A 24,798-nucleotide genomic window follows, 5' to 3' on the forward strand; every position below is an offset into this window, starting at 1 on the left:
AGCAAATATTAAGTCAATAATTGGCAGAAATACTTTTAAAACAGCTAATACTTCTATCTTATGTCACATTTTAGATTTAATAACTTTTTTTGTCTGCCATTAAACAGCAATATTATAAAACATTTGTAAGTGAAGTTTTTTTAAGTTGAGACAAAACGCAATACTATAACTCATTCTCACTGATAAACAGATACAAAACGGTAAGTAAACTTACTTTTTTTAACTACGTTATTACTTATCAAAAAAGCTTGTACTTTTTTATTAGCACCATACATAAAACAACCGCCATAAAAAGTTTGAATACATAATGTTTTATTTATAACACTTTATACACTAAAAATGTTGAAACTCTTATTTTAGAGATGTTTTGAAACTTGATAATAAATTTGAAGCTTATTTGTTATTGATAATATGCATGAATATTAACAAGACTTAAAAACTTTATATAAAAACTTAAAAACTTTTTACTACATAACATTAAACAGAAGAAAGAATTATCTAAACAATTAAACGTCATATCCGACAAGGCTGCCCCTTCCAATGACCTCACCAACAAAGAACCAGCAGCAAACTTCAGTGAAGACCATGGCGTTCAAAAGCGCTTGTTTCACTGGAAGCTGTGTGAACTGCATTGAAGTCACGTTTGAAATTCCTGTGTTAAAATGATTTGTTTATAAATAAGTGTATTTTATTTATTTTCTTTTTTGTTGATTTGAAGTTACATTGCTTATTCCTGTTTAAAATTTAGTTGTTTACAAAAAACTGTATTTTAATGTGCATGGTAATTATCGATTAGTAGATTATTTATTTTTTAATTATTTTACTTTTTCTTATATGAAACTGATATAATTAGAAATGATTATAGAAATGGTATTTTTTAATATACTTAATAACCAGTGAAATTAAACAAACAATTTTATTACAAAGTAAACCATAACTTTTATTGAATCAAATTACTGATTCCTGTAACAATTAAACCATTAAAGTTTTTCTAAACTATAAATTAATTTGTTAGAAAAAAGCAACTAAAATGATATAAAATTGAAAGTTTTTAAACTTTTATTGATACAAGCTCTAATTCAACTTTTTTAAATATTAAATACTCGTTGACATCATTAAATAATCAGATGATAAAAGTTGAAAAGTTTTAAACACAGTTATGAATTTATACTATAAAAACAATCAATTTTTACTTTCTTTTTACTTTTTTTCAAAGAGTATTAATAATATTAGCTAAATTTCAGTGGAGATAAAAGTCAAGTTCAGTATAGCAGAGTTTTTTACTCATAATAGTTTTTATTAGATTATTAATAAGAACTTTTTTAAATACATTTTAAAATTTAAAAGATCAATAAGAATGTTTGTAATTTAAATTTTTGTAACTTCTTATTGGTATATCTTAAAGAGCCAAGCCTAAATAACCTAAGTATAAGCTTTGTGTAAGAAAAATTTAGTAAGATTTTAATACGTCTAGTTTTAACTTTTTAAGCTAATCACGAACTAATTTAACAATCTAGGAAACAAAATATTAATAGAGATTTTTCAAAGTAATAAATATTCTCAATACAAACTAATAACAATAAAACTTTTTTGTAAGGGATAAATACAAAAATACAAGTAAATTAAATTATTAAAATAAAAAGTAAATTATTAAGAAAACAACGCTATTGGTGGGTAGATATTTTTTACAAGTTGCACTTACTTTAAACTTAGCAAGCATGTAATTCTACCATTAATAGATTTGTATATAAGAATAGGAGACGTAATATTAAACATTCATAATGATCGAAAGAAATAATTAAAATTTAAAAAATCAAAACAATTTTCTAGGATTTGCTCTTGAACTTTCTTAGTTTAAACTTAACTCAAGAAAAAAAAAAAATTGTAGTATTTAACTTAGTTTTGAGTAAAAGTGCTATATTTTTTACTGCTGGTCTTAAATGTTTATCTTTTACTTAAGATTATTAAGATATATTTTTTTCTTGTAATGGTAGAATAATATAATGAAGTATGACTTAAAAATTCAAGACAAAATGAACAAAGATAGAATTTTAGTGAATTGTTTTTAATTCAAAGAAAATTGTCAATGAAAAGTTTCTACTGCTTCTATTTTATCTAAAACTTTACAGTAAAACTTTTATGAAAAGTATATTATTTTATTTAAATTAAAAAAATATTTATTTATTTTAATATCTTATAAAGTATTTTAGTATAAATAACTTGAGAGTATGCCAACCTTTAGTGAAAAGAATAGCAAACTTAAATTTATAAACAAAAAAATCTATAAATACAAAACTTTTATATGTTTAAAAATAAAGCAAACAAAATGTTCAAACTAGTGTAGCTGAGTAACATTTATGATAACTCAATAACTTAAGAGATATTCTAATTCAATAATTTTGTAAAAATTTAGCAAATAAATACCTTTAGTAAGAAGAGGGATGGCCTGTCCAACTTCAACAGGGGTGGGTGGGCGAAGTTCTACTTTTGCGTAATACATGAACTTGCTCAATTGAGGTTTTGCTGCCTCCATCAATACTGGAACCTGTGCTGAAAGTTTTGCCACCAACTTGCTCATATTGATTTTATTTAAAGTCTGAGAAAATATATTTTATTGCAAAACTAAGTTAGGCTAAAAACATGTTTTTTGTTGACTACTACAAGCAGATATTTATGCACACATTTTGGTTTTAGAAAATAGAACATACAAATAATAAATTTTATAATATTTAGAAAAACATTCTAGCAAGTGTTTGATAATTATACATTAATAACACTTTTTAAAATATAAAAATGTTTACTATTATGGTATATTGCAGCAAAATTATTTTGATAAAAACAGTACTTTATGAATTAGTTTATAAGTAAACTAATGTTTATTGCAAGTTGTTTCTAATTTGTACACTTATATTTTTGCTATCAGACACTTCTAATAGTCGAATAAAATTCATAACAACTTTGAGATTTATAGGATCAAAGTCAGTGAGTTCAATAGTTATCAAGGTTTTTTTAAAACAAAAATGCAAAAATAAACCTTGTTCACTAAAAATATTTTTTTAATTTTATAAATATTGTTCTTCAAATTTTTACAGTCATAAAATATAGTTCAAATATTACTAATATTTATGTAACTCATATCAAGGAATTTTCATAATATGAAAAAATCATACATCTTTCTTTTATTTGAAATTTATATTTTTAAACTTCCAACACCAGAAACAATGTTATGCTTTTTAAGAAATATTTCCTGAAGTATTGACATCTCTACCTCAAGAAAAAAGTAATTATAATATTTTATTTCTAAATAATTAAGAGCGTAGAGGGGCTCTTTTTTACTTTTGATTTTAGCTAGCAGTTGCATTTTACCCTGGAAACTAAATTAGTTTCTTAGATATGATGGTAAAAAGTCGGAAAGCTCTAAAGGTTCCTTATGGAAGGACTAAATTAAATAGAAGAAAAAACTGTCTAGACCTAAAGTCTTCAAGCAACCTTTCTGAAACCTCACCATTTAATTTAAACTAAATAATAAATATTTCTATAGTAGGATTTTTTTTGAGCAAATATTTTTTCAATAAAAATATACTTTTGTTTTTATTTTGGTCATAAAGGTCTTTTTTTTTTTTAATTCTTACAGAGGGAATTTTTCTATTAATGCGAGGAACCTTTCCTAATGTATAAAATTAACAAAATATGAAGATAAAAACAAAATTTTAGCAAATTTTTGAAAATTCTGAGAAAATTGGCAATGTTTTTTTTTTCTTTGTTTGTATGTGTCAAAAACGTTTTACACAACTAAAAATATCTCAAAAGTTTTTTTTTTTTGTGAAAAGTATCTTATAGTAAACATTTACAGCTTTCATACAAGGTCTAAAGTTATTTTTGTTTTCTGTTGCTCTTTTCTCCCTATCCCCTTTTTGCAAAAACCAACATATCTTAATAGTTGACCCCGGTTAGTTCACACCTGGATTACCATTCTTTATGACAAAAAAAAACAGCTAAAGTAACCAACAACTAGCCTTAGTTGTATAATTAGGCTTTTGTGAGAAATGAATTTTTTGGTTTTCATCATTAACTCCAGAATATCTAGTGTAAGTTTTAAATTATAGCCTTGTGACCCACAATGTTTCCTAAACTTTTCCACTGTATCTAGTTAAAGTTTCAAAATTACCATTAAAAACACCTAAGACTTATTTTTGTTAAAAAAAGGCCAACCACGCCATTTTTTTTCTCAAGATGTAAAAAATCCGCAGAAAAATGCAAAAAAATAAGAGCAACACCGTCCATCATGAACTCCAGAAAATCTGGTGTAAGTTTCAAATTATGACCTCCTTTATAATTCATGACCCCAAAAGGGGCCACTTACTCTTACTACAAGCTTACTAGGCAAATCAAATTGTTTCAATTTTTCTCATCCGTCAGGCAATCGCACCACAAAACAGCTACTGGACCGCACCGCTACGGTGAAGCCAGCGCCGTGGTGCGGGTTACCCCCTTTTTGTTTCGTGTGGCGGGGGTTCACCGGGTTTCCCCGGTCATATAGGCCACATTGTCTTTTAAAGAATTATTTTTTTAAAAATCTGAAAAAAATAACGATTTGGCAAATCGTATGGAAAATTACATCAAATTTTTTTTTAATTGTCTCATAGGAGGTCACTACGTTTCGGCGCTTAGTGAAAATTCAAATCACAAGAAAATGACAAATTCAGAAAAGGTGAATAACTTGCAATATATTTTTAAACGTACAGTTAGACTTTATAAATTATTTACATACAAATTAAATTCTTTAGGTTGCATTTGCAGTTAATTAGCTTGAGCATTTAAAAGGCTTCAAGCTATACGGTATTTAGGGCATAAAAATTATGGTTAAATATTACAATAAATAAACAAATAACGTACTTTTTATATTAACGTTAAAACAACATTTTTTTCTATTACTTTTGTATTTTTCTATTCTCTTTTTTTTTTTTTTTGTTTACGTTTGTTTTCAGTTTTTTTTTTTTTTGCTTTTATTTTTTGCTTTTTTTATTTTTTTTTTGTTTGCGTTTTTTTTTTCTTTTTTTTTTTGCTTTGTTTTTATTGCTTTTTGTTAGTTATTTTCTTTTATATTGCTTTTTTTTCTTTTTATTAATATCATTTGCTTTTTTAGTTTTTTAATGTTGTTTTATTATAATGGGTTTGATATGTCTTAGTCGATCATCTACTAAAGCACCAATATCATCCACCATACTAAGCCTCCTATAGCTAGATTACAGGTAGTAACAACATTACCCGGCAGTATAGTATACGTAATTGGTTCATTTATTATCTTAAATTTAGTTATGTAGTATTTTTATGCCCTTTAATCTTAGATTAAAAATATGTAACCTAAAGAATTTAAATTGTAAGAAGTAATTTTTTTTATTAAATTAGATCGTTAATATAACAGTAACTTTTTATATTTTTCTATATATCATTTATGCAATTTAGTCATTTTAAGTGGTTTTACAACTCATTATGCTACGAAACGTCTTAACCAACTTAAATCTAATCATATCAAGAAAAAAATAATTTAACTTCTTTGTATTTAAGTTTTGAAATTATAAATGAATTAGAATTTTAGAATTTAAATTTATGAAACCACAAATATATAACGAAAAATATAAAAGAAAACGTAACAAGATTACAAAAACTAAAAGATTAAACTAAAATTGCAAAATGAGTAACACAATTAATTTATAAAATAAACTGAATCTGAATCTAAAACTTAAGCTGAAGAAGCGAAACTGAAGGAAACTTAAATTTATTCACTGTTGTCACGCGAAACATGCCCTGTATCGCAATTTGGATCAAAAATACAATCTCTAAGCGCTGAACCTCTCAAAAAAAAATTCTCAACAGAGTATGAAAAATATACTTGAGAAAAAGTAGTTTTTAAATTTTTAATGTTTTTTAAACTAGAGGACCTAACTGTAACACTTCCATTGATAAAATTGATACGACCTGATGTGTTATCATATTTTTCATCAGACTTTGCAAAATACTTTTTAAGTTTATCAACTTGTAACCATAAACTACCCTCAATTTCATTGTCTTTCTTAAATTCATGGTCAATTTCGTGCTCGAAGTTTTTGAAAAAATAGAATTTGTGATTTTTTTTAAAGTTTTTTTGATCTACCGTAAAGCAATAACTAGTATCTTGGTACAATTCTAATCTAACTCCTTCAGGCCAAGCGTAATTAGTTTCCACGAAAAGTTCCCTTACCGCAGTTCTTTTTAGATTGTTATTATCGTTATAATCTATTTTTCCCATAGGGAAATTGATTCTAATTTTATTATTTTTATCTCTATAATAAACAAATAACAATTCGCCCTTACCCTTCTTGACGCGATGTAAGATTACCCCCGCGCAGTCTAACCTTTTTACATTGAATTCCCAGTTAATTAAAAAAGAATCTCCCCGCTTGTGTTTAAATTTAACCTTAAATAAGTTATTAGCTAAATGGTGTTTTGCATCGTCGTTTAATTGATCAATAAAAATTTGCTTAGCGTAACGGTCGAAACTTTTGTATTTTTCATCAACTAGACTGTATACTTGTTTTTCGATAATGTTATAAACATTCAAAAAGTCATGCCAATCATCTTTTGAAAATTTTTTATTAATAAAATCTATAAGTTTTTGTTTAAGTTCATTATCGTGTTTATTTTTGAAAGATCTAGATACGTTGTTAACCTGATCTGTTACGAAAAAGGACGTTCCACCCGCTTCTTGTTGTGGTGCTCGATCCCGCTGGAGTTCCGCATGCGTCATTTGAACACCTTGGACAACCTCCTCCTCACCAACTATATTCGTAGTTTTAATGACGTCATCCGGTATAAATTTTGTCCTAGATGGTATTAAATAAACGTTTTTTATATTTATTTTACACAGAAAAGTTTAATATGGGGTTGCCAAAAACAAATTAGTTAAAACTAGGATTGTTTATTGGATTGATTTATTGGACTCCAATTAAATTTGAAATTGTACATATTTAGAGAAATCAAAAACTGTACATTGTTTGATTAAAAAGTATAAAGTTACAACTTAACAATAAATAGCAAAGCCTAGACTTCAATAGGTTCCTTAAGAAAGCCTCAAGCTAAAAACTCAAAAATATCAATCTATTAAAATTGATGAGTTTTTAAAATATTTTCTTTGAAGCTTTCTTAAAAATGGTTAATCTTTATGTTGAAAATTAAAAACTTCAATTGTAAATTAATTAAAATATATGACTATTGCTAGCAAAACAAAAAAAAATCTGATGGATACTTCTCGTTATAAAGCTTTTTAAATCTACAGAGTATTTTAAAAACTATTGTAAAATATGGCATACGTTATTCTAAACAACTAACCTTCTTTGCATGATCAAAGTGATATTATATCTCCAAATAACTTAGTACTTTAATAATACAGAGCTGTTTTGATATAAAAACTATAACTACAGCATCAATAATATAGGTAGAAAAACTACCTTCTACAAAAAAAATAATCTAATAGAGTTTTAATTTTTTTTATTCAAACTTATTTTTAATATGAAATTACATTCAGTTTAAGAATTTCAGTTGAAAAAACATTTAACAACACAAGTTTAAATTAATGATCAAAAATATGAAACTAATATACAATGTTATAAGATAATAAAATCTAAATGTGAACTAAAAACTAAATAAATAGAAAATAAATATGCAGTGTCTAATTAATAATAATTTTAGAAATAATTTCAATGAAATATTTATAGGTTATTGTTTAGAAAAATAAAAAAGTACTTTATAAATACAATTATACTTAAACATGAATTTAACTTTTGAAAGATTTTAGTGTTCAACCTAATCAATAATTTAGTTACATAAAATTGTCATATAATGTATTGTTTATAAAATAAAAGTGTTTAATAACTACTTTAATTTACTTATTACAAAACTACAGACTGTATATCAGTGTTGTTATAGTGATTCCAACATGACTTCTTTCCAACATGACTTCACTTAAAAAGTTTATAATACTGAACTTTACTTGTATAATCTTCTTTTTTAAAGACGTTTTACTATTTGCTTTTAACCATTGCAGTTATGTAAGTTTGTTAAAATTTTATTTTGAACTTATATTATTTTTAACTATAACATCAAATGCGGATTTAAAAACCTGTTCTAAATCTACAAAATAGTCTATAAGATTTAAAGTGATTTTGGCCTAAAAATTTTATTAAAATATTTTTTTTTTTCTATTAGTAAAACATGAAATTTTTTTTAAACTTAAAAACCACCATGATTTAAAAAAAATGGTTGTACCTTTTTATTTAAATATTTCAGGAACGTGAAATATTGAAACAGTGAAAATACTTAAATTTTTTTTCAATCAAAACTTAAATCACACCTAGAAAATCTACTTTTCATTACTTAGTTTAAGGTTATAAAATTTTAAACCTTAAGTTTAAGCTTTAACATAACTTTATTTGAATATAAACTAAATACAGAGCATTTATAGTTATTTAGTTAATAAATGATTGTTTTAATTTTTATTTGCACAAACTTTTCGATGGTTTCTTAAAAAGGGTACTGAACACTGGCTTAAGTAAAAAAATTTTGAATTTTTTTGAAGTTTAAGAAAGTTTAAGACTTTTAAAAGCATTTGAAATGCCGTAGACAGTTTATTCACCGTAAAGCATTGTCAAAAAAGTAAATAAATTACAACTATTGTTTAATAAATTTAATATTTATTTTTTTATTAATGCTTGTTATTTTTAGTCGCAGTCGTTTAGATAACACAAACTTAATAAACACCAATTCTTTTTGTTATATACCAAAAACAAAAGTGTTTAAAATACTTTTGTCTTCTCCTTTATACTCAGTTAAACAATTAACTTACAATGTAAAAAGTTTTTCTTATAGAACTGCCTGCTATCTTTGTTTGTTTAAAATTTATTTTAGAAATTCAAACGATTTTTCTCTCACTAAATATATAACTTTCTAACTTTTCTGCATCAGTTTATATGAGAAAAAATACATTTGATTTGATTAAATACAAAACAAAATGTATATTTTTAAAAATTACAAAATTTAATCAATTGATTACAGGTATAATCAACAAAAGTAAATTTCAAATTAAAACAGAAAGGTTATAACTAGTTATGTCTATAAGGTAAATGTTTTTTTTTTTACAAAATTTATATTTATTTAAAGGTATTAAACTTGCTTTAAATCTATTCAATTCTAAAATTTTTGATCATTGTCTCATAACACTATAATTAGAGATTTCAAAGTTATAACCATATTTGGAAGTGTTTACTAAAAGTTTAACATCACATCTCTTACTGCTACGCTTTTTTTAGTTTTTTATCACTGAACTTTGAAAAAATATATTTTTGCACATGTTCTTTTTATTTTAAATTTTATTTTTGTTTTTAGATGCTTGTCAAATATAGGTCCTTACGCAGTTGCACTTGAAAACACAAAATTAGAACTTTTCTTTTTGTTGTCATTGGTTCATTTATTGATCGTTGAAGTTTCAAGTGACAACTTAATACATGGCCGTGTACCTGATCTAAACTATCATAAGCTTTTGGTAGACTAACTAATGCTGCATATTAATTTTTGCTTGACTTTATCAAATGAATTTGTTGAACAAACCAATACAAAACTACGATAGTATAATAACCTTAAAAAATGTTAACTGAAATTGTTAAAATATTACATTCAGTAAAAAAATTCAGCTATATGTAACTTTTTAAATTGGTTTTTTTAATTAATAAAATTATATTTTACTAAGTTTAGGTACTGACTTTATAATGTGTAAAATACTTTTGATAGCTTTATACAAAATGAATACTTACCTTCAATACAATTAAATAAAAAAAAGCCTTTTTGTTTTTTAAGTTAAAACATTTCTAACAAAATAATAGTTTTAGAGTAAATATACGTTAACAAAATAACCTGAAACTGTTGCAATCCGAAATTCAAAAGGGTTAAGTTTTAGGTACTAAAGATGTTTTTATAACACACTAAAATAAGTGTGAATGAAGACTAACAATTTTCTAACTAATTTTCTGAACTTCAAGCCTTTTCTGCGCGAGTTTTGTAACGCAGTTGTACAAACTGCAATAGTCAAGACAGTTGCTATCTCTTGAGATTGTTTTCATATGCTCACAAGATACGATAAAAACTGCTGACTCTGATGAGAATTCAGAAGAATTAAGAGCATCGTGCCTTACTCGCCAACAACAAGTTGAACCCAAAAGAGAGTGATTGCCTGACGGTTCGCAAATAAAAAACAACATTATAAATGGAATGTTTTATCTTTAACAAAGAGAGTTTGATCAAAAGTCCTTGTCTACAAAAAATAGTAGCGCAAAAATGGTCGTCTGATATTGAAAAGCACTTAACAAATGTGCAAAAAAAAATTAATAGAAATTCAATATAAAATTAAATTTCAACAAAAATAAAATTTAAATGTTTACTTTTGAAAATCATCTGAAAAAATACTAAAAAATAAATTTAGTGGATTAACTAAATGTTTAAGTATGTTTTTTTTTTCAAAAATAAACAGTCAGTTTAATGTAACTTTTTAAATGTACTAAATTACTTAAAGACCAAGGCTATTTTAAAATTTATCTAATAGAACTATGGGATTTTTTATTTAAAATAAACTATATAAAAAATTATCAATAAGTTTCAATGGGGATATTTTTTTGTGTGTTTTAGGAGGTTATTGAAAACTATCTTTTATTTAAGGAAAGTTCCTAGTTATATAGTAATTGGGCTCTAATGACATTGACGTAGTCTAAAATTCAGAAATTATAATTATATATCTTTAAAATTTAGGCTATAAGTATTTAGTGTAAACTTTTTAATATAACAGTTTAATATTTCTTTTGTGTAGTAATACCTACTAAGTATTGATATTAGTGCTTCATAATTAAAATGACTAGCCAAATTATAAACAAGATTTACTGATAAAATACAAAATATAATAAACTTGTAGCATACATTTTTATTTGTTTCTTTCTTATAAGATAATTATCAAAGAAGATGTATAACATTTTTTTACCTTTTCATACTGTTTCTTGTAACAGTTGAACCTAAAACTACTAATATATCAAATATTATTCAATATTAATAAACTTTAACTAGACTTGATATATATTCATACTTTGGAAATTTACTTATAAATTGATTTAAAATTTACTCTAACTTAAAAAAAACACATAACGATTATCATTAATGACTAGAGACATAGCAAACCAATACAAAAAATGTAATACAAAAAATGTAATACAAAAAATAAAAGGTAGAAATGAAACAGTAACTACTGACACCAAAGCGCCCAAAAAACCTGAATCCAATGGATTTGGTTTTGTATATTGTGATTATAAAGTACGAGAGAGGCAGATATAAGCAGGCCAAAAAAAGGACTGAAACCAATAAGTCAGGGCTTAAAAAATTCAGACCTTGTTACAAAACACTTTTAGTATAAACTATTTTTTCTTTGGACATTAACCTTAACCTTAAAAGCTTTAAGTATTTTGGCAATTTAGAACAATTAAAAAAGCATAAGCTTAAGATTTCAGGAAAAATAATGTTTTACCAAAAGTTTTTTATGCGAAGGTATTTTAAGTTAAACTTAATATTTTCTTTTGTTTTCGTAAGTTTTTTTCTTGCATCCTAATTACTTAAAAAGCACATGTTCTTAAAGTTTAAATATGTTTATTTATAATTTTTTCAATAACTTATAGTGTTTTAAAAAGTTAGTGGCTATCTCTATGACTGGAAGGTCAATACTAGATCGTTTGAGCAAATTTTCCAGTTTTAATTTCTTTTTATCATAAGTTGATTGATGTTATGAAAAGAAACTTACGGATCATAAATTTGTGCTTGACGGGCTGGTTAGAACAATTTTTTTTATCAGCTGGAAGATGCCATTTTTGTACGACGGGTAAATTTGCACAAGAAGTCATTTTTGCACGAAGATCATTTTGACGAGCGACTTTTAGACGAGTTGCTGCTGATGCACGCTGTTACTTTTGCGCAACGGGTCGATTTTTCATGAGGGTCACTTTTACACGAATAATTTTTTGCACGGAAAATAAATTTTGCTCGAAGCATAACTTTTGCAAGGATAAGGAACTGCTCGCCCACCAAAAAAAAGGTTTAAAAGTGATAGTAAAAAAGGAGAAAACTTAATTATATAATAGAAAAAATACCAACTAAGGGTAAGGGTGAGGGGTAACAGTGATAGTAAAATATAAGAAAAAAATAAAATTAAAACACATGTAGAAGTGTCAATTAGTGCAAAAAGTGACCCTTCGTGTAAAAGAGACAACACCTGAAAAAGTGACTATGTGCAAAAGTGATCCTTCGTGAAGAAATGTACCTTTGTGCATTTCTGACACCTACCAACTTTTTAAAAGGGAAATTTTAAAGTTAAACGAAAACCTTTAACTTGATATTTATATAACGTATATAGATAATAAATTGCTTCTTTGTAAAGACAAGTTTATTTAAATTATAACGGTTTTAACATTCGTGTTATACTTTAATGAATACTTTATTACTTCAGGTGGGTCACCGACCCAAATGCTACACCTCTGGTATAAATAAATTTAATCTTTTTGAAAAATCATTTAGCAAAGCGGTCTTCTCTACAACATTTAATAGTTGCTGTCACTGATACTTGTTGTAAATACTTTTTAATAAAATACATTTGGTTAATTACAAATACCAAAAAGTATTGGTTAAATACTTTTTATTGGGCGAACAGCATCGTGACGATAAAAGGTTTAAAAATAAAAATTCTCAAACTAACTACAATTGAATTTTATTCATGTACTTTGTAAACATATTAAGAAGAAAACACCAAAGTAAATTGAAAAAATCGTTCTCGTAAGCAGGTTCATGGCAATTAAATTTTAGTTAATAATTAAGTAATGCTCAGTCAGAGTTCAAAAATCTTTACATTTAGGTAAGGTAGGTATATATATCTACTTTACAAATTTTTAAAATTTGTTTTATATTCTTAAACCAAAACTATTGCTCCATAAATAATACGGAATACTTTATAGTAGTACAAAGAAAAGAAAACTATTCATTTGAAATTTCAAGACCATAAAAACCAGTAAGATTTCGAAAGACTAATCTTTGACATATTGGAATTTAAAAAAAAAGAAGTTTTTGTTTATGAATTAGTAAATTTAATCTAATAGTTTAACAACTAAGTTTTAACATTAGACAGTTTTTTAATTGGCTATACAATTAGTTAAGCATGTTATTTTTCAGTTTCAAGAAGAAATTTGGTACAACAGTTTTAATTTAAGCAACCGACTGAACTAAAGATTGTTCTAACAGCATATAAGGATACATGTACACAATAACAACAACGACTTCATGCGAAAATTTATACAAACTAGACAATATATTGTTACATGTACAATACATCATTCCTTGGTTTGACATTAAGAATTAAGAAAATAAAATCAGTAATTTGCATTTATGCGCGAAATTTTGCAAACTGGTATTTTAGACTAAAACTGGTCTAGAGATTTTAAGAAATAAGTAAATAACAATGAAAGGATTGTTTAAAAAGTTAAAACTTACTTACAAATACAATAACGTTAGTTTATAAAAAAAGTTTATTTTTTCTAACTATTTTTATATACTTGCTTACTTGCTGTTTTCTTTAGTATACTTACATTGTTCACTTCAAATATTTTAAAATTTTTACAAAATATAAAATAATCACGTATTTAAATTTACTCCGTTAGCTAGTAAAAAATATTTTTCAAGTTTCAAAACGCCTTGATCGTATCAAAAAAATTCTAAAGTAACCGGTTCAAAATTTCCCGGGTACATGAAAATTTAAATTCGGACAATTCAAATTGTTATAAAAACATTTAAAATACTATATATTAAAATGTAATATGAGTTTAAAGAAAAAAGAAATATATAGATCTTATAAAAATCTAAAGCCAGTTTTTCTTTTAGGAAAAATAGTTAAAAATTTTTAATATATTTTGAAATTACTAAAAATAACTGTGTTTGGACTTTATTCAAGTCATACCTTAAAACATTGATGTTTTGCAAAAAGAAAAATATTGACTTGGACATATTTATAGGACCTACATATGTTTGAAAAATATTCATTAATTTATTAGTTGTAGCCCTTTCAATTTTTTTAGAATTTTAATCATCAGAGTTTGAACTGTCCGAATTTGAATTGTCGTAACCCAAATTTCCCGATCATCGTCAATAAAATGGCAGCTTTGCGCAAGAAAAATATCTTATTTTTGAGTTAAACTCTTCGCTTTTATCTTCTTCGGTCCATTTATCCGCGTCAACGTCGTAACTGAACACCCGTCTGCCGATTTTCTTTTCAAAGAGGAAAATTTTACTCCCCAACGACAGCGCCCCGCAGAATAAACGAGGCGCGGCGATCATTTCCCTCCACGCCCCTCCTCCCTCGGCCCCGTTGTAAACGTCGCAGCCGAGGCCGACGGCAAAAAGCCTGCTCCGCACCGCCACCAGACCGTGGTTACTTTGCTGTCTAGTCATGTGGGGCAAATCTCTCCATTTTTCCGTCGTGACGTCATAACTCTCGGCGGAGGACAGCTCAAAGTAGTCGCACCTCCCCCCGCACGCCACCACTTTTTCTTGGAAGACGGCGCACGCCGCGTCGTATCTTTCAACCCTCATCTCCCCTGCTTTCGTGAACCTGCCGCTCCTGGTGTCCAATTTCAGGCAGGAGGCGATCGAGTTGCCGTCGCTACCTCCGACGAGGATAATTTTGTCACCGTACGCGCACACGCAAAACTGTCGCCGATACTTGCCCATGACGGCCACCCGAGTCCAACGCTGGGTGGCCCAGGAGTACTTTTCGACGACGACCTTCGCCTTTCTTCTGACAAGGATTCCCGCAAACACGTACAAGTCGCCTTTCAAGCAGATACCCGTCGCTTCGAGCATTTGTTCGTTGTTCATAGGCGGCAGGGCTCGGACCAGGTTCAAGCCGGGCACGCTGTACTGTTTTACATTTTCTATTGGGCTGCGTCCGTAGTGCCAATACCACCCCCCGCACACGAGCACGCCGAACGAGGTTTGGCTGCAATACCGGCTTTCGCAATTGAGCTTGCAGCTTTTGTAAGCTTCATTCAGCAAATCGTACATTTCGCTGTTTTCAAAAAGAGAGCCGCATTCGGACAGCAAGCTGTCTTTGTCGGACAGCAAGCAAAGTCGAACTTTCTGCAGCAACTTTGCACCGAACTTGCTGCGTTCTGCAATGTTGTGATTCAGCCATTTTGTTGCCGCTTCCAACACTTCGCGCTCGGTTGTGACGTAAAGTTCCGAGCTGGCCAGTATTTTCAGGACAAGGGCGAAATCCAGCTCCAAAAGGCTTTCGGTTTCGGCTATGATCGCGAAACAGCGCTCTACATAACTCTGTGTCGCTTTCAAAAGGCCTGATAAATTGAAAAGCGATGCAAGCTGGTGAAAGGTCAAGGCGTTGCAAATTTTAAGCTTCTTAGTAGAATAACTTCTGTCAGTTTTACTCGCCAAACTTTTGTTCAAAGAAATTTTGCTTAACTTTGTCGCCGCAACCAGGTCATCGTCGTCTGCTGCTGCAAGTGAACCTGGAAAATTGATTTTAAGTAAGTACACTTGTGTGTTTTTGTTCTTTGTCATGAAAATCTGTAACAACTAAACGAAACAAGCGTTCGGATAAATATTAAACATAAAATTTCCTGTCGTGTTTGAAAACACTTAACTGCAACAGTATATTAATTTATCTGAAAAGTTTCTACATAGCTATGTATTGACTTAAGATAAGAAAAAATATATAATACACTAAACATGTGTTAACCTCGTTCAATCGAGCCATTAAACCTCCGTAAACTTTGAAATTTTTTTACAGCCGAACGCTTGCTCACTTCTACGTAATCTTCTGTTTTGTTGAATTCAATTAAAAGATCATCTCCAAAATTTTCTGTCCTCTGAAGACCGGTTTTTTGCTGGTTGTTTTTATCGGCAAAAATTACACAATTTTCCAGTGAGTTTTTTTTCATGTTTTAATTAGTCTTTAAACAGTAAATAAAATTTAATAATTGTGATTTATAACTAATTAGCTGCGCAAAGTAAATTAAAAAAAAAACTGTGTACTGTTTGTACACATAATTACTTCAAATAAACTATGTGCCCACTAGAATATACAAAAAATTAATCATTTTTAAAAGCTATTATACATAGTTAATGTGTTTGAACTGTTGTAACTTATCTTACAATAAACACTTTCTAGTTAACAAAACAACTCTTTTTTTTTAATTGCCTTAATTTATGTGCACAGTACAATAATTTTAATGGACACTAGTGTGCACAGGTACATGCAGTGAAGGTCTATGGACTATACCACAAAAAATATTATCTTTAATTAAAAAACTGGAAGAAAATTAATAAACAGAATCAGATTGCTTCAACAAAGTATAATAAAAATATTTATACATTTACTGTAAGAAACATTTCCGTAAATTAGAATGAACTTTCAAGTGTTTTTAAAGAACAAATTACAAACCTTCAAAACTCAGAAAAAAAACATTATTAATTTAGAGGAGTTTAGCTGATCTAAAAAGTACGATAAGTTCTTTTGGTGGAATTAAAAATACATTTAGTTTTATAAAGTTTATAAAAGTTCTCAAAAACACATCCCATTCGTAAAATATAAAAATGTTCTAAAACAAACAATTTAAAAAATAAAAGAGTTCTTCGAAGTTAAAGTTAAGTTAAGATTTTTCATAAGCTTAGGTTTATACTAGGCTGAAAAATAAAGTTACACATGTTTACTTTTTTAATCACCTGAATTTTATAAACCAAATTGGTTAAACACATTAATTTTTACTTATATAATCAAGACTTAAAAACTAATTGTAAGGCTACATCTGATACTTTTTGAAATATAAAACCAATATTAGAGTTATGGATCACAGTTAACAAAGTTAGTTATGGAATATGTACTACCACCGCTGTTTTACTGAAAAACACTATGTGTAAGATGTATCTATGTTTGCGGTCTTCTAATATTAAAAACCTGTTTAGAAATTATTAAGTGTTATTTCAAATTAACTTACACGTATTGTGTAAATAAAATCATCTAAAGACAATGAAACCAGTGAGTATGTCAAGATTGTAGTTAAAAACAATGTATATATGAAATTTAATTCACAAGTTTATATCATTTAACCTTCATCAAATAAAAATATAAGGCATAAAAATTTGGGAAACGTTTAAAATCCACCCATAATCAAAATCCACTCAGTCAAATTCGAGAACCGCTTACCGATCGAGGGTAGGATTAGGGGTTAGAGTTAGAGTGGAAAATAATTAAAAAATACATTTAAAAAATCCAAAATAATTATAAATAAGTTAACAAATAAAGAAAATATTTAATAAAACCAGGTGGATTTAGATCCAATAGATTTTGATAGTATACCAAAAATTTATGATCTAAAAAAGAAATAGATAGTTTACAAAACAAAAAAAGAATAATTTTCTACTGTATAACATATAATAAAAAGATACAAAAGAAGATTAAGTAATAGTTAGTTATTGCTGTAATTTTTTTTTTACTATAAATGTAATATTAATTAATAATACATTTAAAAAAGACAACTTTTGTTGTATAAAAGTAATGCAACCTAAAATAATGGGAACAGGTCAAAATTGCACGAGGGCACAAAATTACACGAAGATACCTCTGCACGAGGGGACAAAATTACACAAGACAATTTACCACTAAAGGTCAAATTTGCACGAGTTACAATTTTGCACGGAGGGTCATTTAGTATAAAACAAACAGAATAAAAAAAAGATAAATTAATAAAAAAACTAAAAGAAAAAGTTACTGAACGAGGGTAAGGGTTAGGAATAACAGTGATAACAAAAATAAAAGCAAAAATATTATTAATAAAAATTTTATAAAAAATTAATTAGTAAATAAATAAAAACTAGTTAAAAAAAGCTACCAAGGGAAAGGGTTAGGGGTAACAGTGATGGTAAATTATTTAAATAATAAATTAATACGAAAATTAATAAAAAAATTAACTATTATAAATAAGCTACTGACGGAGGGTAAGGGTTAGGCTTAGGGGTAATAAAGGTAGAAAATATAAAAAAACTAAATAAAATAAAAAATAAAATTTATAAAAAGTTAAAAAAAACAAAATAAATTTAACCCGTGCAAAAGTGCAAGGTTGCCACTCGCTTTTTAAAAAAAAAATTTCCAGGTTTTCTAAATTTCTACAAGGTTTTTCAGATTTTCTTTAAGGTTTTTGAAAGCACTACTTTTTTTGATAATGTTTAGTAGTAGGTTATAGTTTAGTTAAAAAAGAGTTACTGTAAGTATTGCAATTTATTTTATTATCTTGGAACCTGTACTAAATTCGTTTATGATGGTTCTTTAAAAGACGTTATGTTGGTTTAATACAAACAGCTAAAAGTCTACTTAATTCTTTTCTTAGTTCGAACGTGTTATCTTTTATTAATTCTTGATAAGCTATTTTATTAAATAATTGTTTAATATTTTAAAACTTGTAATAAATAGTTAAAATATTACATTTTTATAACAAGAACTAAGTCATAGAAGTAAGTCCTATAACTGATTAAGATTGTAACTAATCTAAATAGCTTTCAAGGTTTTTTTACTTTTTGAAAAATTTTAAGAAAAATATTTAATTGTCAGAATTATTCGAAATTCATCTGGTGCTAAAATAAAAAAAATGACAACATACAAAATGTGCATTGTTTACTTTACTAAATTTAAAAAAAAGATTGGAGAGTTTTGTGTTCACCTCATATTTTTCTGTAGAAAAATTGTAGCATTTTCGTAATAAGTACAAAGTAATGTTTTTATTTCTTTTTTAATGACTTCCATTCACTAACAATATCAGCAAAAAGGTAATGATAAAATATTATTGTTTCGAAAACAACAAAGTAAGCTAAAACTACAGATTTATAAGCCATAAAAACTATAAGTATTTAAGTTTTATATATTTTATATTAGAAAAAAGTACAATTTTACAGATAAAATTCGCACATTTTGTGTGACTATGACATTATAATATATAACAGGGTTGTCCTTTACATAGAAACCTGAAAAACCTGTAATTTGACAGTTTAGGCAAAAACAACTGAAAAAACCTGGAAATTGATATATCTTGAAAATAAAAATCCTAGAATTTTCAAATCTAGGTTTTTTCAGTTGTTTTTGCCTAAACTGTCAAATTACAGGTTTTTCAGGTTTCTATGTAAAGTGACAACCCTGTTATATATTATAATGTCATAGTCACACAAAATGTGCGAATTTTATCTGTAAAATGGCACTTTTTTCTAATATAAAAAGCAAATTCATTTGCTGTGTTTACTTTTAGTTTCTTTGATTTTGAATATCAACTTTGTTGATTTAATCAAATAGAAAAACATTACTAAAGTAATCACATTACTCTAAGTTGATTGCAATTTATCAGAAATGCAGGTTTACTAAATTTGGTTGTTTTGTCGCATCTATTTTGCAAAGCCTCCCATGTATTCGAATGCAATGAAATACATGCAAGCAACCAGCATGAGTAAGTCGTCAAACTACTGGTTGACTGTCAAGTCACGCAACTTAATGCACTTTTTTAATCTACTCACATTTACTCACTTTACTCACAAATTTCTAAAAATCCTTTTTTTAATTACTCACTTTACTCATTAATTTCTCAAACTCCAGGTCTTTTTGCCTGAACTGTCAAATTCCAGGTTTCCAGGTAAATGGCATCCCTACAAAGTGTCTTAGTGTAAAAGTATCTTCATTTAACTTTGTGCCCTCGTCCAATTTTGTACGCTCGTGCAGATTTGACAGCTACCAAAAATAGTATATTACTTTGTTCTATATATATATTTGAACGTACATAGTGGAGTAAAATAAATAGTTATTACAAAATAAAATTTAATGTTAATGCAAAAAACTAAACATTTGAAAAAAAAAATTTAAAGAATTAAACTTTTAATACTCTTGAAGTCAGGGACTCCAAAACTTTTTTTTCAAAAGACCCATTTTTAGAAATTAAAAAAGCTATAGCTCCCTCCAACTAGATACTTGAAAAATTACCATTCAATTAACCCTAGAATTTTTTTGTATTTATCTCCATAATCAACTATAAAATATTTAGTGTAAGTTTCAAACTTTGAAAAATATTTTTTCATAAGGTCCCCATATGGCCTTTTTAGTACTCATGGCCACCTAAATTTCTGTCACGGCAAGCTTTAGGTGGCCATGGAGGTCAACTTTAGGAAATGCTGCTTTAAGTAACTAACTGTCTTAATTAATAATGAAATAAACATATCAACTCTTTTCAATTTTATTACTTAGTTTTTATCCTCAAAGTAAACAAAATGAATAACTCTAACTATTAATTTACTTTTTTTTCATAATTGTAATAACTTCAATCATAAATGAGTTAATCAATACTTAAACTTAACCTTTTAATTCTTTTATAACAATCTAAAAAACTATGTTGCACTAAACTATAAAACTATCATATATGTCAAAAAAAAATTGTTTTATAATAAATACAGTTTCAAATAGTAGTACTGTTATTAGCTCTTTTAAAGATAAAAAGCTATGCAGTAAAATTATCACTTTAAATAACATTTTAAGTTATGAAATGAAAAACTATGTGGTTTTACTCTTATTTCAAACAAATTACAAGCTGGTTGCTAAAAAGCAGTTCATGTAAAATTTAAAACAATTCTTTTATATTATAAAATAAATGAACAAAGTTTCTACTTTGAGTTTGAAAACCAAGAAGCCAAATTGATGTTAGAGTTAGATATTGACAAGTTTTACTAAAATGGCTGTTTACTAAAATATAATTTTCAAATTTATAAAGAATATTATGTACAAGTAAAAAATTAGTTTAATAGCAGACAAAAAAGTTAAATAGTTTTTAAAACATGAATAAATGTATAGGAAAAGAAGATTTTTTAGTAAAACAATACTTTGATTAAAAATAAGTAATAAACTTTCTAAATATAAAAGATTTATGTAGAGCATACATTTTTGTGAAAACAAAGCATCAAATTTCTATATACTTTAAGTTAATACTAATAATCTACTAATAAACCATAAGAAAATAAATTAACACGTTTTGCTTAATAATTTAGCAATTTTATAATAAAATGATTACATAAATCTTGGTATTAGCATTGTATAAAACTATTTGAGCTATCAGAATTTTGTATATTTTCTTTCAAACAAAATTATAATTTTTAAACAGTTAAAAAACCTAAGAAAAACTACAATTAAAAAAACAACTTAGTTGAAAAATAATTTATTTGAAAAAAAGATTAAATTGGTATTGTTGTAAGTTTTTGAGTTCTCTTTTGTAGCCTAACTTAATTTCAGTAGTTTATTTCAAAGCAAAACGGTCTCACTCTCATTATAATTTATCTAAACGATTTTAAGATATCTCTTTTAAGAAATCACTCTTAAATATAAATAAAAAAAAAACTGGTTGATGTAACCAGAGAAAGCAACTTGCTTTTATTCATATAAAATGGACAGCACATAGATAATAGATAACTTTACTTTTAGTTTATTTTTTTTAGCTGCACTTTTCATTGCTGTTTTGTATGTTTTAAAATTATGCTATTGATGCATATGTGTTTTTCAGACATTATTCAACCTTTATTAACCTTAATCAAGATTCACACAACCCAGTTGCCACTGTAGCGTATAGTCAAAGCTACTTGAGCATGAAGTTTTAAGTTATAACAAACAAAAGTTATATAAAGTATTCTGAAATGTTTTAACATTCTTGTTCTTCTGCTAAACAACATTCTTTTCTTTACAAAATTGTTGAAAAAAAACCAATAATGTTCTTAAAATTCTAGATGAATTTTTACACTATTTAAGTAAAATAATTTACAGAAGATAAACGTTATTTTAGTTTTCGATTATTTAAAACTTTAAGTGACATGTTATCTATTACATTTTGTTTTCAAATGTTACAAATGAAGAAATTGTTAGTAAACTTTAGTAATTTTAGTAAAATGAAAAAAAAAATAGTGTGGCTTTTTAATGATGTGTATCAATTTTTTTTTGTGTTAAAATATACAATGCAAAACATTGGTACAAAAATTTTACAGCTAGTTCAAAAACTCAACACTACGTTAGTAAAACTTATAGCTTTTTGCACTTTAAAAGTTAAATATAATGTTTTTTAATTTGAAAAACTAAAAAGCATAAGACTTTTCCTTGCAAAATTATAGGTATTTGATATGTATTTTTATAAAAAGTAAACTTCAAAAGTATACAATGCTTAAATAGCTAAAATAAAATAGAGAGCTAGATGGCTTAAGCTTTGTATTCTTTAATTTAAATTAAAAAACTTTATTTATTGGTAAGGAAATACTTCTAAATAAACTATCTTAATAACTTAAAAATAATTTTTAAACTGAATTCAAGTAAAAATATTCTATAACTTTCTAATTGAAGTCACTTTAATGTAGTAACTAAAACTTATCAAAAGAATAAAGCTAACTTTGACAACATTTATTCTAATTGGTCATTTTCAAAGTTTAAAAAAAAATACTGAAGCTGATTTTTTAAAACTGTTTAAAACTTTTTTGTTAAACTTTTACGAATTTATTTTTGTCTTTAACTTTTTGATTTGTATGAATGTTTTTTTTTTCATCAGTTGATTTTATTACTATATAAAAATTCATGAACATTGTATATTTTGTCATAGCATTTATAATGATTTTTTGTTAATATCACTAGTTTAATAAACATATTTAAAACGTGTTCTACTAACTATAACCTACTTTACACATATTTTTGTTCTACTTTATACTTTCTTATACATATTTTATAAAAAAACAATTAGTATCTTTATTCAACAAAGCTACTAGAAAGCAGATTTTGAAACTACAATATAGTTATTTTTAATGTATACAATACTGAGTAAAACTAATGTTTACTATTCAATCGTAAAACTTAAGTTTTAGCTAATAAATTATTAAAGTTTAAAAAACTTATTCGTAAAATACGAGATTGAAACATATGAAAAATTTTAAAAATTAATAAATTTTTTAAAGCAATTTCTATTTTCATGCTATTTTACTTACTTAAAATGCGTATTTATTTAATTAGAGTTTAATCTAATTTGATTACGTAAAAAATTTGTTTTCAAATTCCTAAAATATTTGAACTTTGTAATTTTTACCTAAATGAGTATTTTTTTAAATTTAAATAGAAAAGCATGTTTTAAACTTTTCGTTTATTAAAAACGATAGTTTTAGTGTCAAATAACCATACAAGAAAAATGAAATCATTTCCAATACTTTATAACTTAAATTCAAATATAAAGTTTTTGATATAAGTTGATTACGTATCTGACTTGTTTAAATAACACATAATTGTTATATTATTACGTTACATTAATTATTATATTATTACAACTTTTAAGTTGTACCTCAATGAGAAATTTTGTCATATTTAATCTATTAGTACGTTTTAATTTTCTTATTCTACAAACAAGAAAGTATTACACTTTATTTGTTATGATTTACTTTGCTAGAAGTTTTTAAATAAAGTTAGTTTTATAAATGCTTAGAAGTTAGCACGTGAAAATCATGTAATTTCACATAAAAGTCGACATATATTTTTTTGACAGGATTAAAATTGCATTTGAAACTTTGAAAATAAAACATAAAATGTTATTTAAATATCACAAAAATTTTATGTTAATGACAGAAAACATTTGTTAAAAAATGTTCATTAACACAAAAACATCAAACAAAAGTTTATTTGAGACTGTAAGCAACCATACATGTTTAATTTAGATCGGATAACAAAACCATAACACAAGCTTTAAAATATAGTTTTGTAACAATAGTGACTTGTTTATATAAGTGTACATTATTTCTACCACTATAACAAATTTTTTTCAAAGAAATTTCAAAAATTATTTAGCTTCTGGTCACATTACTTGAGATTTCCCCTGCTCTGCAAACCTTTAATAAGACATGCATTTACGAGTAGTAATTGACTTTTATTTTAAAGGTTTAACTTTAATGAAATATATTTGTTTATGTAGCAGGAGTCGCATAAGTGTTCAATAACAACCTAATGTTTTTTTTTATTTAGGCCTAATATGCGCTTTTTTTATATACTGCAATACTAAAAGAATGTTGTAAAATTTATTAGTTTCAATTTTTTTTTTCCTTTTCTTTCTAAAACAGTTTTTATATATTATTCTTTTTCTATGCAATATCTCTATTGAATTTATGTTTATATGTGATCAGATCAAAGTTTGCAAAACAACCCGGTAGCAGTTGGGATTTAGTTTTTAAATTAACAGTTTTATACATTAACAAGTACAGGTAATAAAATATAACCTTGAAAAACACTGGAAAACTTACAAAACACAGTTCACACTTCATTTCATTAAAACCACTCTTGCACTTGTACAAAATGAAAACTTAGTGTACCAAAGAACAAAACATTTGAAGTAGATAAACATTTATATGAACGCAACTATAAAATTTGAAAACTGTTTACTTTTTAAGATAGCTAGTCAAAAAAACTAAAAACAAAAATGGTTTCGAAAATGTGGGGAAACTTGAAAAATCGAATTAAATTTTATAAAACATACATAAATTATGTCATACTTAATAAAATATAATTTCAACAAACGCACAAATAAAAAGCAATTAAAAAATTGCTACAGATATAATCAATTTAGAATTTAATCAATCTATAACTGT

The 24,798-nt window shown here is 26.3% G+C and overlaps 2 protein-coding genes across 2 annotated transcripts; both read right to left on the minus strand.

Moving 5' to 3' along the window:
- Nucleotides 1-491: 491 nt before the first annotated feature.
- On the minus strand, nucleotides 492-2,592 carry LOC145837027 (ATP synthase F(0) complex subunit g, mitochondrial-like). The gene is made up of 2 exons (XM_082944794.1): nucleotides 2,425-2,592; nucleotides 492-652 (listed from the first exon to the last, which is right to left on the minus strand). The coding sequence occupies exons 1-2, from the start codon at nucleotides 2,576-2,578 to the stop codon at nucleotides 507-509; spliced, it is 300 nt and encodes a 99-aa protein (XP_082800920.1). The 5' UTR covers nucleotides 2,579-2,592; the 3' UTR covers nucleotides 492-506.
- An 11,658-nt stretch (nucleotides 2,593-14,250) lies between these two features.
- LOC145836345 (ectoderm-neural cortex protein 1-like) lies at nucleotides 14,251-15,681 on the minus strand. Its single transcript, XM_082944155.1, has one exon. It carries the CDS (start codon nucleotides 15,679-15,681, stop codon nucleotides 14,251-14,253), a length of 1,431 nt encoding a protein of 476 aa, XP_082800281.1.
- Nucleotides 15,682-24,798: the final 9,117 nt, after the last annotated feature.

This window comes from Thalia democratica, chromosome 5 (assembly GCF_965202585.1).
Source record: "Thalia democratica chromosome 5, ktThaDemo2.hap1.1, whole genome shotgun sequence".
Lineage (NCBI taxonomy): Eukaryota > Metazoa > Chordata > Thaliacea > Salpida > Salpidae > Thalia > Thalia democratica.